Raw genomic sequence first — 12,331 nt, forward strand, 5'->3', positions numbered from 1 at the left:
TTTCTTGCAGGTCCCCACTTGTTAGATCTAAAATATAAGTACAAAGTGCTTTTGTAATTTCTTCTTTCAATAGATTTATTTTCTTTCTTTATCAGTTCATCAAGTTCACTGTTTGTAATGGAAACATTATAGGTATTGTTGTTTATAAAACGTATTGTAATGGCCTGCTGAGTTCAGAGGGAAGCAAGTTACAACTGACAGCAAGCGCAGCCGAGAGGGTGAAGGAACTCTGACTGAGAGTCAAGATAAACTAGTCCAGTGCAGGGTCCAGGAAGCAGCTGAAGGTCAGAAGTAGTTCAGGTCAGTCAATCTGGTCCAGGGTCATTGAGTCCAGAGATAGAAGTTCATGAGCAAGTGTGGCAGAAAGTCACAGGTTTTTCACGAAGTTACTCCTGAAAAGTGAGCTTTCCTTTCCCTACCTTTTATGAGTCTCCCAATCTTTTATGAGTCTCTCCTTAGTCTGGTTTCTGGGAGGACTTAGAGCATTCTCTGTGGTGTCTCAGAAGCTCCAGTTTCATGCTGTGCCTTTTAGATTGTAACTCCTGACAGAATTGCCTAACCGGTTGAGGTGAACTGGATGGGATATCACTTCTGGCACCTGCAGCTGGGGGTGATTCTATCCACCCTCCAACCTCCAGTTCTTGTCTGTGGATCAGTTTTATCTCCCTTCTGCAAGGCTTCTGGTTGCTGCTGAAGCTCAACCAGCTAGGGCTTTGATGTAGCTGGGTTATTCTGCCAGTGTTCCTCTTCTGAGAATTCCTCATTGGCTGAACCTGAGCCCACGGCATGTATATTCCTCCTTTCTGACCAGTCACAGCCACCAAGATGGCTAAAAATTAAAAACAAATATTATAATAAAAGTACACCATAAAAAACAACCAAAATCAAAACTAAATATATCGAATTCTCAACATGGTCAGATCTGTAGATACTTAAATCTGGAGATTGAGGCCATGAACAGACAAGACAGATCTTTTTACAAACTTGAAAAATGCCCAGGTCTGCAGAAAAATCTGAACTCTAAATCTTTCTATCTTTGTAGCTATTGGGGGTTAAACTAGCAGTTGTAGCTTTAAGAAACAAATTCCCGCAGTGGCCATTGCAAGGATACTACACAGTGTTGCCAGACTTGGTTCTATCAGTAAAAAGCAGGGGGAGGTAAGGGCCCTTATCAGGGCTATTTTGGCCTTTAAAGGGGAATTAATGGGCAACAACCACTGGGCTACATGATACTGCATAATGTTCAGACTTACCTAGGACTGGCTGCTTGCTGCTGTTCAATAGCAACTACATCACAAAAGCCAATGTTGTATAATGGTTAGAATTTCAGAATAGATCTGGAAGACCCAAGTTTGAATCACTACTCTTCTGTGTGGTAGCTCACTGTGTGATCTTGTGCCACTTTCACATTCTCATTCTAACCTACTTCATAGGCTGAAAGGATAAAATAGGGAGAGAAGAATAATGTAAGCTGCTTTGGGTTCCCATTGTGGAGAAAAGCAGTGTATAAATGAATTAAATATATAATAAACGTAGCTGAAGTTGGGAAACAGATGAAAGGTAAATTGGTTGGTAGGTGGAAAGAGAGAAGGAAGTGGGGAAAGGGGAGGATATGGGGATTACCAGGTGAAGGGAAAGAGGAAATAAGAGTGGGGAAGGGAATACAGGGGGAAATGTGGTGCCTCCATAAGTCATTCTCCTGCACATCTGGGCCAGCTCTCGTGGCTGACAGCATGTAACTGGGCCTGACAGATGGTACTGTTCAACTGGGCCTGGCATGGCATCCATCATTGAACTACTGGGCCTGACACTGTGGTCAGCATAAGCCCCTGGGCCAGATTTTTCCAAGGTAGAGGATGCCAGGGAAAGGGATAGAGTTGAAGACAGGGGGACAGATTAAGGTGGGTTTGCTGGAGGGTGGGAAGGAGAGAAGGAAGCAGGAAAGGCGGAGAGGATAGGGTTACCAATCTCCAGATGGGGTTGGGAATTTCCCAAAATTACTATTTATCTCCAGAATAGAGAAATCAGTTTGCCTGGAAACAGTGGCTGTTTTGGAGAGTGGACTATATGACATTCTACTCTGCAGAGATCTCTCCCCAAATCCCATCATCCTCAGCCTCCCTCCCCAGGAATTTCTCAGCCTGGATTTGGCAACCCTATGAGGAAATATGGTGTCATTAGGGACAAGAAAGAGGAAATAGTGGGGGAAGGGGAAAGGGGATGTTCCCTGTAAGTCCTTGCAGGTCCCCCACATTTCATCTATAAACCACAGCAGAATTTAGATCATCAGGCAGGAAGAAGGCTCGCTGAGGGAATGGCAGCCAAACAAAAATATCTTCACCTACTAACGGTAGCAGATGAGAGGGATAGAAGGGAACCGATGAATAGCCTTGGGGAGGGAGTTCCATAATTTTGGTGCCACAACCGGGAAAGCCCTCTCTCGGATTACACTTATCTAAGCATTGGAAGGGGAAGCTCCCAAAGCAGGGCTCAGAAGGTAACTGTAGTGGTTGGATAGGTTTGTAGAAGTTGGTGGTCTTTAAAATGTCTTGGTTTCAAAATACACAGGGCTTTAAAGGTAAACAGTAGGACCTTGAATTTGACCTGGAAACAAACTGGAAACCAGTGGAGATTGGTCAAGTGGAAACCAGTGGAGACTGGAATTATATGATCTCTATGACCCACTCCAGTCAACATCCTGACTGCAGCATTCTTGTGGGACTTTCTAAATGATGTTTCTAAAAATCTTTGGAGTAATCTAATCTAGATATTTCGAGGGTTTGCTCAGGAAAGGCTTCAGCCATGGTAACCACAACAATATTGCCCAGACTTCCAAGCACTGGCTTCTGTAAAGTGAAGCCATGGGGGGAGTGCAGGGTAGACTGGCAGCCCAAAAACAATCTCTGCAATAGAAGTGGATATGCCATTCACAGGCACAGTAATAACCAGTGGAGACTCAAGAGAGGGAAGCAGGGGAAGGGAAGAGGCTATGGGAACTTTCAGAGTAGCAAAAAATGAAATAGTGGTGGAGGGGTTCAGGGAAAAATGAGATGCCTTTCACAAGTCCTGTGGGTCCCTCACTTTATTATTATTTTAATTTTGTTTGATATCACAGTTGCCAGTTCTTTAGCTGGATGTTGGTCTTTCATTACAATTGGAGCCTCCTCCAGAGGCCTAGGACATTGTAACGTATCAACATAGTATTCATGCAGATCCCAGCAGGGCTGCCTTTTGAATCTGACAGATGTTGATTTTGTTGATTTGAAGATGTTTCAAGTGTATCTCTAGTGTTTTTTGAATTGCTCCCATGGTGCCGATTACCACTGGGACAACCTCAGCTGGTTTGTGCCATTTCTGAACCTCAATTTTCAAATCATGATATTTAATTACCTTCTCGTGTTCTTTTTCATCAAACTTGCTGTCCCCAGGTATAGCTGTCTTGATGATGGTCACTTTCTTATCCTTAATCACTGTGATGACTGGTGTGTTATATGCCAATACTTGGGCATTTGGATTCGAAAGTCCCACAAGATCTTAACCTTCTCATTTTCCATGGCTATCTCTGGGTGATGTTCCCACCAGTTCTTAGCCATCCTGATATTGCTGTTGTTGTTGTTTTCTATTCTGCCGTCTCCTTTTGGGGAAGTTCACATCATATTAATACAATATAAAACATTTAAAGTAATGCAAACATTAAACAGTAAAACATCAGCAGCAATAAATACATATTGTAAAAATCACAAGATGGAAATCACTTGTAAATAAATAAGAGGGATAGGGCTATCCTTTAAACAAATAGTTAAAAATAAATCTCCAACAATAATCACAGTACGAAATTCAAATTGGAAAGGAGGAGATGTACCTGTAATTTTCTTGATCAAGGCTCATTTCTGTTATTAGTTTACATAAATTCAAATTCAATTGTCTGCTTGTCAAAGGCCGATTCCACACAGCAAAATGTATAATGGGTTGCAGTCGTGATAAAGGAACCCATTTTCCCATTTATGTGTTCACATGCATCCCGCGCAGTCAGCAATTGGAGCCCATGGAAACAATTCGGGTTGCTTTCGAACCTTTGCACGGAGACACTTCTCTGTTTTTTTTAATGTCCGGCAAAGCAGAGATGAACCCCCACTGCCATGCCAATCATCCTACAATATGACCGGCTGCACCTGCCTAGTTACACAGATACAATCCAAATAATTTTTTTAAAAGCCTCCCTGGAACGACTGGGCAAGGGCAGGTGGCTTCTCCCTCACCATGGAGGGTGTGGTGGAAGGGAGGCAAATAAAGAGCCTCCTGCCTTGACTGTTCACTCAGGAGCAGTCCAACCCAGGATTTTTCAAAAGAATCATTTTTCAAAAAACCTCAAATTGGGGGACAAAAAATGGGGCAGACTCATTTTGGAGGTGGTACCTGTACAAAGTACCCCACGGTTTTATAGCGTCCCACAACCGTGTTTGTTGGCCGATGACGAATGGGCCAAAAATAAAAAACAAGATTGCATAAGATATGTATAATTCTGAATTTGGGAATGCAGATTAGAAACTGAATTGAAACCAGAAACTATGACCGGATATCATGAAGCATTCATTTGTTTTAGAATAATCTAGCTATACTCGGAGACTGGATGGAATTCCTATTAGCAACCAGATGCATAACAAAGCAATGAAAACAGCAATATTGCTCCAAATAAAGGCTAGAGTCCTGAAGTGACTGTGCAACTGAATACATCCTATCACAAAAGCTAATATTTCAACCTGTTTCAAAACCCATTTTGTCTAGTCAATGGGACATTAAGGTATCCATAATTAGATGTGCTTGTATTCTGGCTGGCTGTTTGTGCTGTGTGTTTTTCATCTGCTGATCATCTATGACTATTTTGCTATCAATGGCAGCTATAGTAAAGGGATCTGACCCCAGCAGTATTAAAGTAGACGTTTTGTTTGAAAATAAAGGAGTGTGTATATATTTTGAAAATAAATGCACTTTTAATATTATGGTTGACATGATCCTCTAGTGCAGGGGTCCCCAAACTACGGCCCGGGGGCCAAATGTGGCCCCCTGAAGGCATTTATCCGGCCCGCCAGGCATGGCAGTGATGGCTCCATTCATGTGCAGTGGGGGCTCGAGGGAGAGGAGGAACTGCCCCCAACAGCCGTTGATTGCAGTTACATGATGGCACCCCCAAATCTCCATGCATTTTCTGACCCAGAGTTGGAAACCTTACATGTGGCAACGCCTGCTCCGCCCTTCCCTCTCGGCTACTCCATGTGTTACTCTCAGGCTTTCTGTTCCGCCTCACTCCCATTGGCATCAGCCAGGCTGGCGAATCGCTCGCTGGCTGCTAGGGAGGAAAGAACCCAGGAAGATACTTGATCCTGGGTTAGATGGAATGCTTCATTGGGAAAGTTCTGCTTTTTTTTTTTACAGGGGAAGGTATTCCACAGCCTCCCCAACAATATTTGGAGCCCACCCTGTACTTGACATACTTTGGTCACTGTTCTAAAAATAGACCATGACAGAAAGGCTGAAAGGTGAAATCAAACATTTTACAATCATTTGTGCATTGTTTATAGCTTTTTTTAGTCCGGCCCTCCAACAGTCTGAGGGACAGTGAACTGGCCCCCTGTTTAAAAAGTTTGGGGACCCCTGCTCTAGTGGTTTCCTTGAAACTATCCTAAATTGTTGGAATTGTAGAAGAGAGATCTATGGGCTTGACGGGCTCTTTGAAAGTGAAATGTAATTACTATTTGGATACCTTAATATATGCAATCAAATAGCAACTTTAAGAAATACATCACTGTTTAGATTGTTTTATGTCGAAGTATATCTACATAGAAGTAACCCCCAGTACATACAGGGGTCTTATTCCCAGGAATTTAAGTATGATTGCTCTCTTAGACTACTGTAGTATATACTGAGTGGTATTATTATTATTTTAATTAATTAATTAATTAATTAATTAATTAATTAATTAATTAATTAAATTTAGTATACCACCCTATCCCCGAAGGGCTCAGGGCGGTGTACAGATAAAACATCAGCTAAAAACATACATATAATTAAAACAACAGTAGTATCTTAGAACATCGCCCGCGCCCTTACGAAATCCTCCTAATGCGAAATAATGGGTCCTGATGGTATTAGGGCCCATGGGGGTAAAGAGGAGGGAGCAGGGGCATCTTCAGCGGCTGGTCTCTCCAAAGGCCTGGTGGAACAACTCAGTCTTACAGGCCCTGCGGAAATCCCCAAGGTCCCGCAGGGCCCGGACAGCTGGAGGGAGAGTGTTCCACCATGAAGGCCCTGGCTCGAGTGGAGGCCAACCGCATCATTGAGGGGCCGGGGACCTCCAGTAAATTGGCCTCTGCTGAGCGCAGAGGTCGAGTTGGGACATATGGGGTAATGCAGTCCCGAAGGTACGAGGGTCCCAGGCCACGCAAGGCCTTAAAGGTCAACACCCACACCTTGAAGATGATTTGGAATTCAACTGGGAGCCAATGCAGGCGGCCCAACACAGGTTGAATATGCTCTCGAAAGGCGCCCCCTGTGAGCAAACGAGCCGCCGCATGTTGGACCAGTTTTAATTTCCGGATCAAACGCAAGGGAAGGCCCGCGTAGAGCGAGTTACAATAGTCTAGCCTGGAGGTGACCGTTGCATGGATCACCATGGCTAGGTCAGTGTTAGAGAGGAAGGGAGCCAACTGTTGGGCCTGTCGAAGATGGAAAAACGCAACCCGGGTTATATGGGCCACCTGGGTCTCCATTGAAAGAGACGAATCCAGGTGGACCCCCAGGCTGCGGACGTAGGAGGTCGGCACCAATGTGACCCCCTCCCACACCGGCGGCCAGAAATCCCCCACCTCTCCCCCTCGACCAAGCCAAAGGATCTCCGTCTTCGATGGATTGAGTTTTAACCTGCTCTGCTGCAACCAACTAACAACCGCCTCCAAACAATGCTGTAGAGCCGCAGGGGCGGTGACAGCTCTCCCCTCCATCAGCAGAATGAGCTGAGTGACATCAGCATTCTGATGACAGATCAGCCCAAAGCTCCACACCAACTGAGCAAGGGGTCGCATATAAATGTTAAATAACAGTTGGGACAGCAAAGCACCCTGAGGCACACCGCAATGAAGCGGGCACCTCCGGGAAGCTTGGTCCCCGCACCACACTTGCTGACTCCGCTACCGGAGGAACGAGACAATCCATTGAAGGACAGTGCTTCGGACCCTGGAGGCGGCCAGGTGGTGGGCCAAAAGGTCGTGATCGACCAGATCAAACGCTGCGGTGAGATCTAACAACACCAACAGCACCGATCCGCCTCAGTCAAGTTGCATACGGAACGTATCCGTGACTGTATGAAGGGTGTTTGTCACAACTGCAGTTTTGTGGGCTGAGGCCGCTTACATGCATCTTTTTGTTTGTTTGTTTGTGCTTCCCTTTGTCAGATTTTTTAAAAGTTTTTATTAAAAATAGAAACATCATTACAGAGATTCAATAATCTTTCATATCAACATTGCTACATTACCATTAACCTTAAAAAAGAATTAAAAATATAATTTAAAAATGAATAAACTGAAACTTCCATTCATTGTGCGAGAAATCTCATTTAACCTTCTAATTCCGTAGTTATCGGTCTATGTAACAAAATTATATTGTGTCTTTCATATAGGTCATTCTCTAGTCAGATAAACATAAAACAGTATTTCTTATACTTCCCCCCCCCCACTTTTGAGATTATTGTATTTTTGTTATATTGTGGCTCTTTCTTCGAGCTTTCTCTAAACTTTATGATATTATTATTTATATCTCTTTAGATTACTTCTCAGAGCGTGCGTATATACTTTAAATACTTGAAATGTCCCTCTAGACGGGACTTCACAAGAGGTGCTTTTCGTTAGTAAACAAAAATTGTACAATATATTACACACAATAAATTTATAATACTATCTTCACTTATTGTATTTTGTAATTTTTCAAATATTTGTCCAGCGGTTCCCATGTTGACTTGTATTTTTTCTGAGGGATGTCTTTCAAGTAAGCTGAGAGTTTGTTGATATTTTTTATAGTCCATTAGGGTGTTGATCCAATCCTTACATTTTGGACTTCTGTTATTCTTCCAATTCTTCGCTAGCTGGATCCTTGCCGCCGCAGAAATATACAAAAACAAATTGATATTTTTTGGTGGTACATTATCCTGGAATATTCCTAATAAATATGACTCTGGCATTAACCTGAATTTGTATCCCAATATATTCTGTGTTACTTTATGGGTTTTTTCCCAATACTTCCTGATCTTTGGGGATGCCCACCACATATGGAAGTAACTTCCTAGTTCTTTTTTACATCTCCAACAGTGTTGTGGATGTTTGTTATCCATCTTGTTCAGTATTACCAGGGTCATATACCATCTATGGTACACCTTTAAATAATTTTCTTTTAAGTCTGTACTTAACGTGTATTTATATTGGTTTTTCCTTGACTTTTCCCAACTATCATAGTCAATATTTTTCCCCAGGTCCTGTGCCCACTTTATCATTGTTTCCGTTACAATTTCTTGTTCTAGCTCTATTGTCAAAAGAAACTGGTATATCTGACTAACCATTTTTCTTTTTGCTATCCCTATTATTTTATCAAACTCATTTTCCTTTTTTTCAATTCCCCAACTTGCCATATCTTTCTCAAATTCCTCTCGCAATTGGAAAAAGGAAAACCAGTGGCAGCGCATTTTTCCTATTTTAATCTCATTTCTTGGCTTCAAGTTCAGTTGGTTATCCCCCCATTCGATCAGCTCTTTGTACCCCGGCCATTTCCCTTCAGCTTTGCATTGATGGTTTTGGAGGGCTTCAAACCTTGATACCCACATCGGAATTTTCTCATATAATTTAAGATTATACTTATTCCATATATTTATGAGTGCACGTCTTATTACATGGTCGTTAAAGGCTTTCAATGGTTTTCCTTTAGCCGGCCATAAATAACCATGCCACCCTTTTAGATTGTCAGAACCTTCCAATGTGAGTAAATTTTTGTTCTCTAACTTTACCCACTCCTGTATCCACATAAGGGCACATTAGTCGTTTTAGAGTCTCATATCTGGTAATGCCCATCCGCCTCTTGTTTTAGATTCGATTAATGCTGCATATCTTATTTGCGGTTTCTTATTAGCCCATATAAATTTATTTAAATCTTGTTTACAAAGTTCAAATGTTTTTGTTGTTGTTACTATGGGAATATTCTGGAAAAGATAGAGCAGTTTTGGGAGGATGACCATTTTTATTAATGCTATGCGTCCATCTGGACGCTTACATGCATCTTTTACACCCAAAGACCTCCATAATAAATGAGATTGAAGTCCCAGTCTCAGGCAACAAATCTGTACTGCGGTTGAGGGGTAAATTTGGGTTATACTTTGTTTCAAGTGTATGATGTTCTTAAGTCCTCCAACTTACCAAGAAAACTAAGCAGAGCTGCCAACAGATCTGAAGAAATATGTCCTGCCCTTTAATAGAGTCTTCATGTGTGGATGGAGGCAGTGAAGCTTTTCATTGCATGAAGGTAAATAATATCACCTGGCAAATAGCATGCAATTAAACATCTCCACGACAGAGCATTTTTACCTCCAGGCAGCTGGCAATTTAAATCTAAGTGAAGGAGTAAACCTTAGACATTCCTCTTTATAGAGTACAGATGAGCATAAATGGCACCATTTTCCTTCAACTTTACTATGTCAGAAAGATCTATTAAATCACCCATTTTTAGTTAATCAGTCACTAGTGGTTTCACATGAGTTGATCTGACTATATCTCTAAATTGGTAAATAATTTATTTTTCTTTCTTTCTTGACTGAGATGAGTCATGCATCCTTGGTTTTGGCCTCATTGAATTAAAACCATTATAACTTTGGTTTGGGGGGGATGCACTGGAATGTAGCATAAAAGGAAAAATGGGGGAATGTTGGGGAGGCACAATTTCAGACATTAATGCCTCTTCTTTCTGAACTCTCTTCTTGAGAGAGAGGTTTGCTCAGTCACTCAGGCTAGTTGATCAGACAAGAGAACAGACTAGTCCTGCACTGTCTTTTCCATGCGTTAAACTGCCTTGTGTCACACACACCCCCGCCCCGCCCCAAGCTATTTTGATAATGCATTCCTTTTGTTGCTGGGTTGGTATGTAAGAACATATTGAGCACACCTCCACTGGCAGAGGCAAGATCTGAGATGAGCAAATTGGTCTGATAATACAATGCACCAATTTTCATTCAGCAAGTCTGGATTTTGTGATTCTAACTGGTCATTTTGTTTATTTTGTCTGAGCAAGCTGAAACATTTACAAGTTTCTCTTTTAGAATGAGTACAGCATGGCTTGCAAAGAAATAATCAATTGTTGGATGACATTAACTCTGGGTTCTATATGGTGCATTTTCCCTGGATGCACCATGCATCTTTGATTCCAGAGAGTCCTTGGAACCTGCAAGATTATCACATCAGCTAACTTGAGAGAAGCCACCACAGCCAGTAAGCATAAGTGATCTGGGTTACTATTTATAGTAAATGCTTGAAAAGCATATGCCATGGCAGTCCTTCTGACCTGAAGCAAGACTGGGTTTATCAGTGGCTGTGTGGAAAACTTGTTTTATATATGCCCTTGCATTTCTTGTGGGGTATATTGCACAAGTCATATTCTTTATAACTTTTAAAATTTATCCTGTAATTTACAATTAATAGTATAAATTTTTTATCAAGACCTATTATAACAGCTGTTAGGGATCTATGAGCAGCTGGAGCTAATCATTATTTTCTTTGGCATCACAGTATAATAGCATGGCTTCGTTTGGTTTGTTTGGTGATCTTTCCCATGCTTTCCTGTTTTTTTGTTTGTTCATTTTACTTTGCATTTATTGGCCAAATGCCCAGGTTCATATACTGTTTGAATGCTATGTTAATGCAGAAAGCAGAGCACATCTCAGCAATATCTGTAATGTTTATGTTTACAAAGAGCACCTAGACAATAAACTTGCAATGCTATCACTGGCTTCTGGTCTGTAAACTGGAAGGAAAAAACATTGCATCAGAACGAGCGCATGAGCTTCTCTTAAAGAGACAGCTCCTCACATATCCTTAGAGCAAGTTTTACTGAATTGTAGCAGTAAGCGAAAAAAATTCTAGTCAATTATATTGTATGCTTGCATAGATTCTGCTCTGACATCTCATTCATTCAGTTGGCAGAGGATTTGGGTAGGCATCTCTGACATGGAGGCATCCCACCTAACCAGCCATTGGCTAATGGAGAGAAAAAGCATCACCAACTACAAGGGATGTCAGCCTCCAACTGGGACCTGAGAATCCCCCAGAATAACAACTTATGTCCAGACCACAGAGATCAGTTCTCCTGGAGAAAATGGATGCTTTGGAGGGTGGACTCTATGGCAAGGTACCCCACTGAGGTGTCCTCCCCAGGCTCCAGGAGTTTCTTAACCTGGATTTGGCAACCCAACTGCAGAGGCATATCTAGGGAAAATGTAGTCCAGCGCAAAATCTGAGTTTTCCGCGCGCGCCCCTCCCCCGGTATGGGCGGCCGCCCTCTCCCACTATGACCAAACAACTTTTTTTTTTGCCCCAGGTCTTGAAGTCAGTGTATGGACCTAGGGGGAAGGAGGAAGGGTGTGGGGTGAGATTTTCTGCCCCCCACGTGATTAAATGGCTGCAGCCTAGGACATTTGACCTCATATGCCCCCCTGGGTGGTACGCCCCTGCCCCCCTTCCTGCTATCCTCCGTCAGTGGCCAGGAGGGACCTGGCAACCCCACCAAGTACTTCAGTATCATAAGCATTCTTCTGGTTTAAACTGCTGTTCCTCCAGTGTTCCAATCTCCTCCCAAAGATAGTCTGATTCACATTTTCACAACCATTTCTATGGAATTGACTTCAACAAGTGTTTTGTTTTTTGTCAAATCATGGAAGCATTATGGTCTGAAACCTTCCAAGCACATGTGGCATTCATACTTCTGACTCTTTTTTGTCCCAGAAAGGATGTGGCATATCTAGTCAATTATCTCACAACCCAGACTTCCATGTGACAATGTCACACATAGGGACAAAATAGAAATATTTAAGATAATTAAGCATAAAAATTACATGCATATTTACGCACACAGTGATATTTCACTTGTATTTTTCTTCTGGTATGATGCAGAGATTAAATTTAAGATAGAAATTTAACATTTTGTAACACTGAAATTTTATATCCTTATTTTGTCTTTTTTTTAATAGTCGGCCTCAAAGACAGAGAAGAGAAACACATGGAGAATCACACAAGCAAGGCAGGTATGC

The 12,331-nt window shown here is 42.1% G+C and overlaps 1 protein-coding gene across 2 annotated transcripts in view; it reads left to right on the forward strand.

The window, feature by feature from the left end:
- Positions 1–12,331, forward strand: part of GABRR1 (gamma-aminobutyric acid type A receptor subunit rho1) — a 53,088-nt gene that overhangs the window by 12,959 nt on the left and 27,798 nt on the right. Inside the window, exon 2 of one of the 2 annotated variants that reach the window (XM_048494536.1) lies at positions 12,272–12,325. In XM_048494536.1, the coding sequence (XP_048350493.1) occupies positions 12,272–12,325 (54 nt within the window). Of the gene's footprint in view, positions 1–12,271; positions 12,326–12,331 lie in introns of those variants that run through there. The other variant, XM_048494544.1, reaches the window with a different exon arrangement.

The sequence above is a fragment of the Sphaerodactylus townsendi genome, linkage group LG01 (assembly GCF_021028975.2).
Source record: "Sphaerodactylus townsendi isolate TG3544 linkage group LG01, MPM_Stown_v2.3, whole genome shotgun sequence".
Taxonomy (NCBI): domain Eukaryota; kingdom Metazoa; phylum Chordata; class Lepidosauria; order Squamata; family Sphaerodactylidae; genus Sphaerodactylus; species Sphaerodactylus townsendi.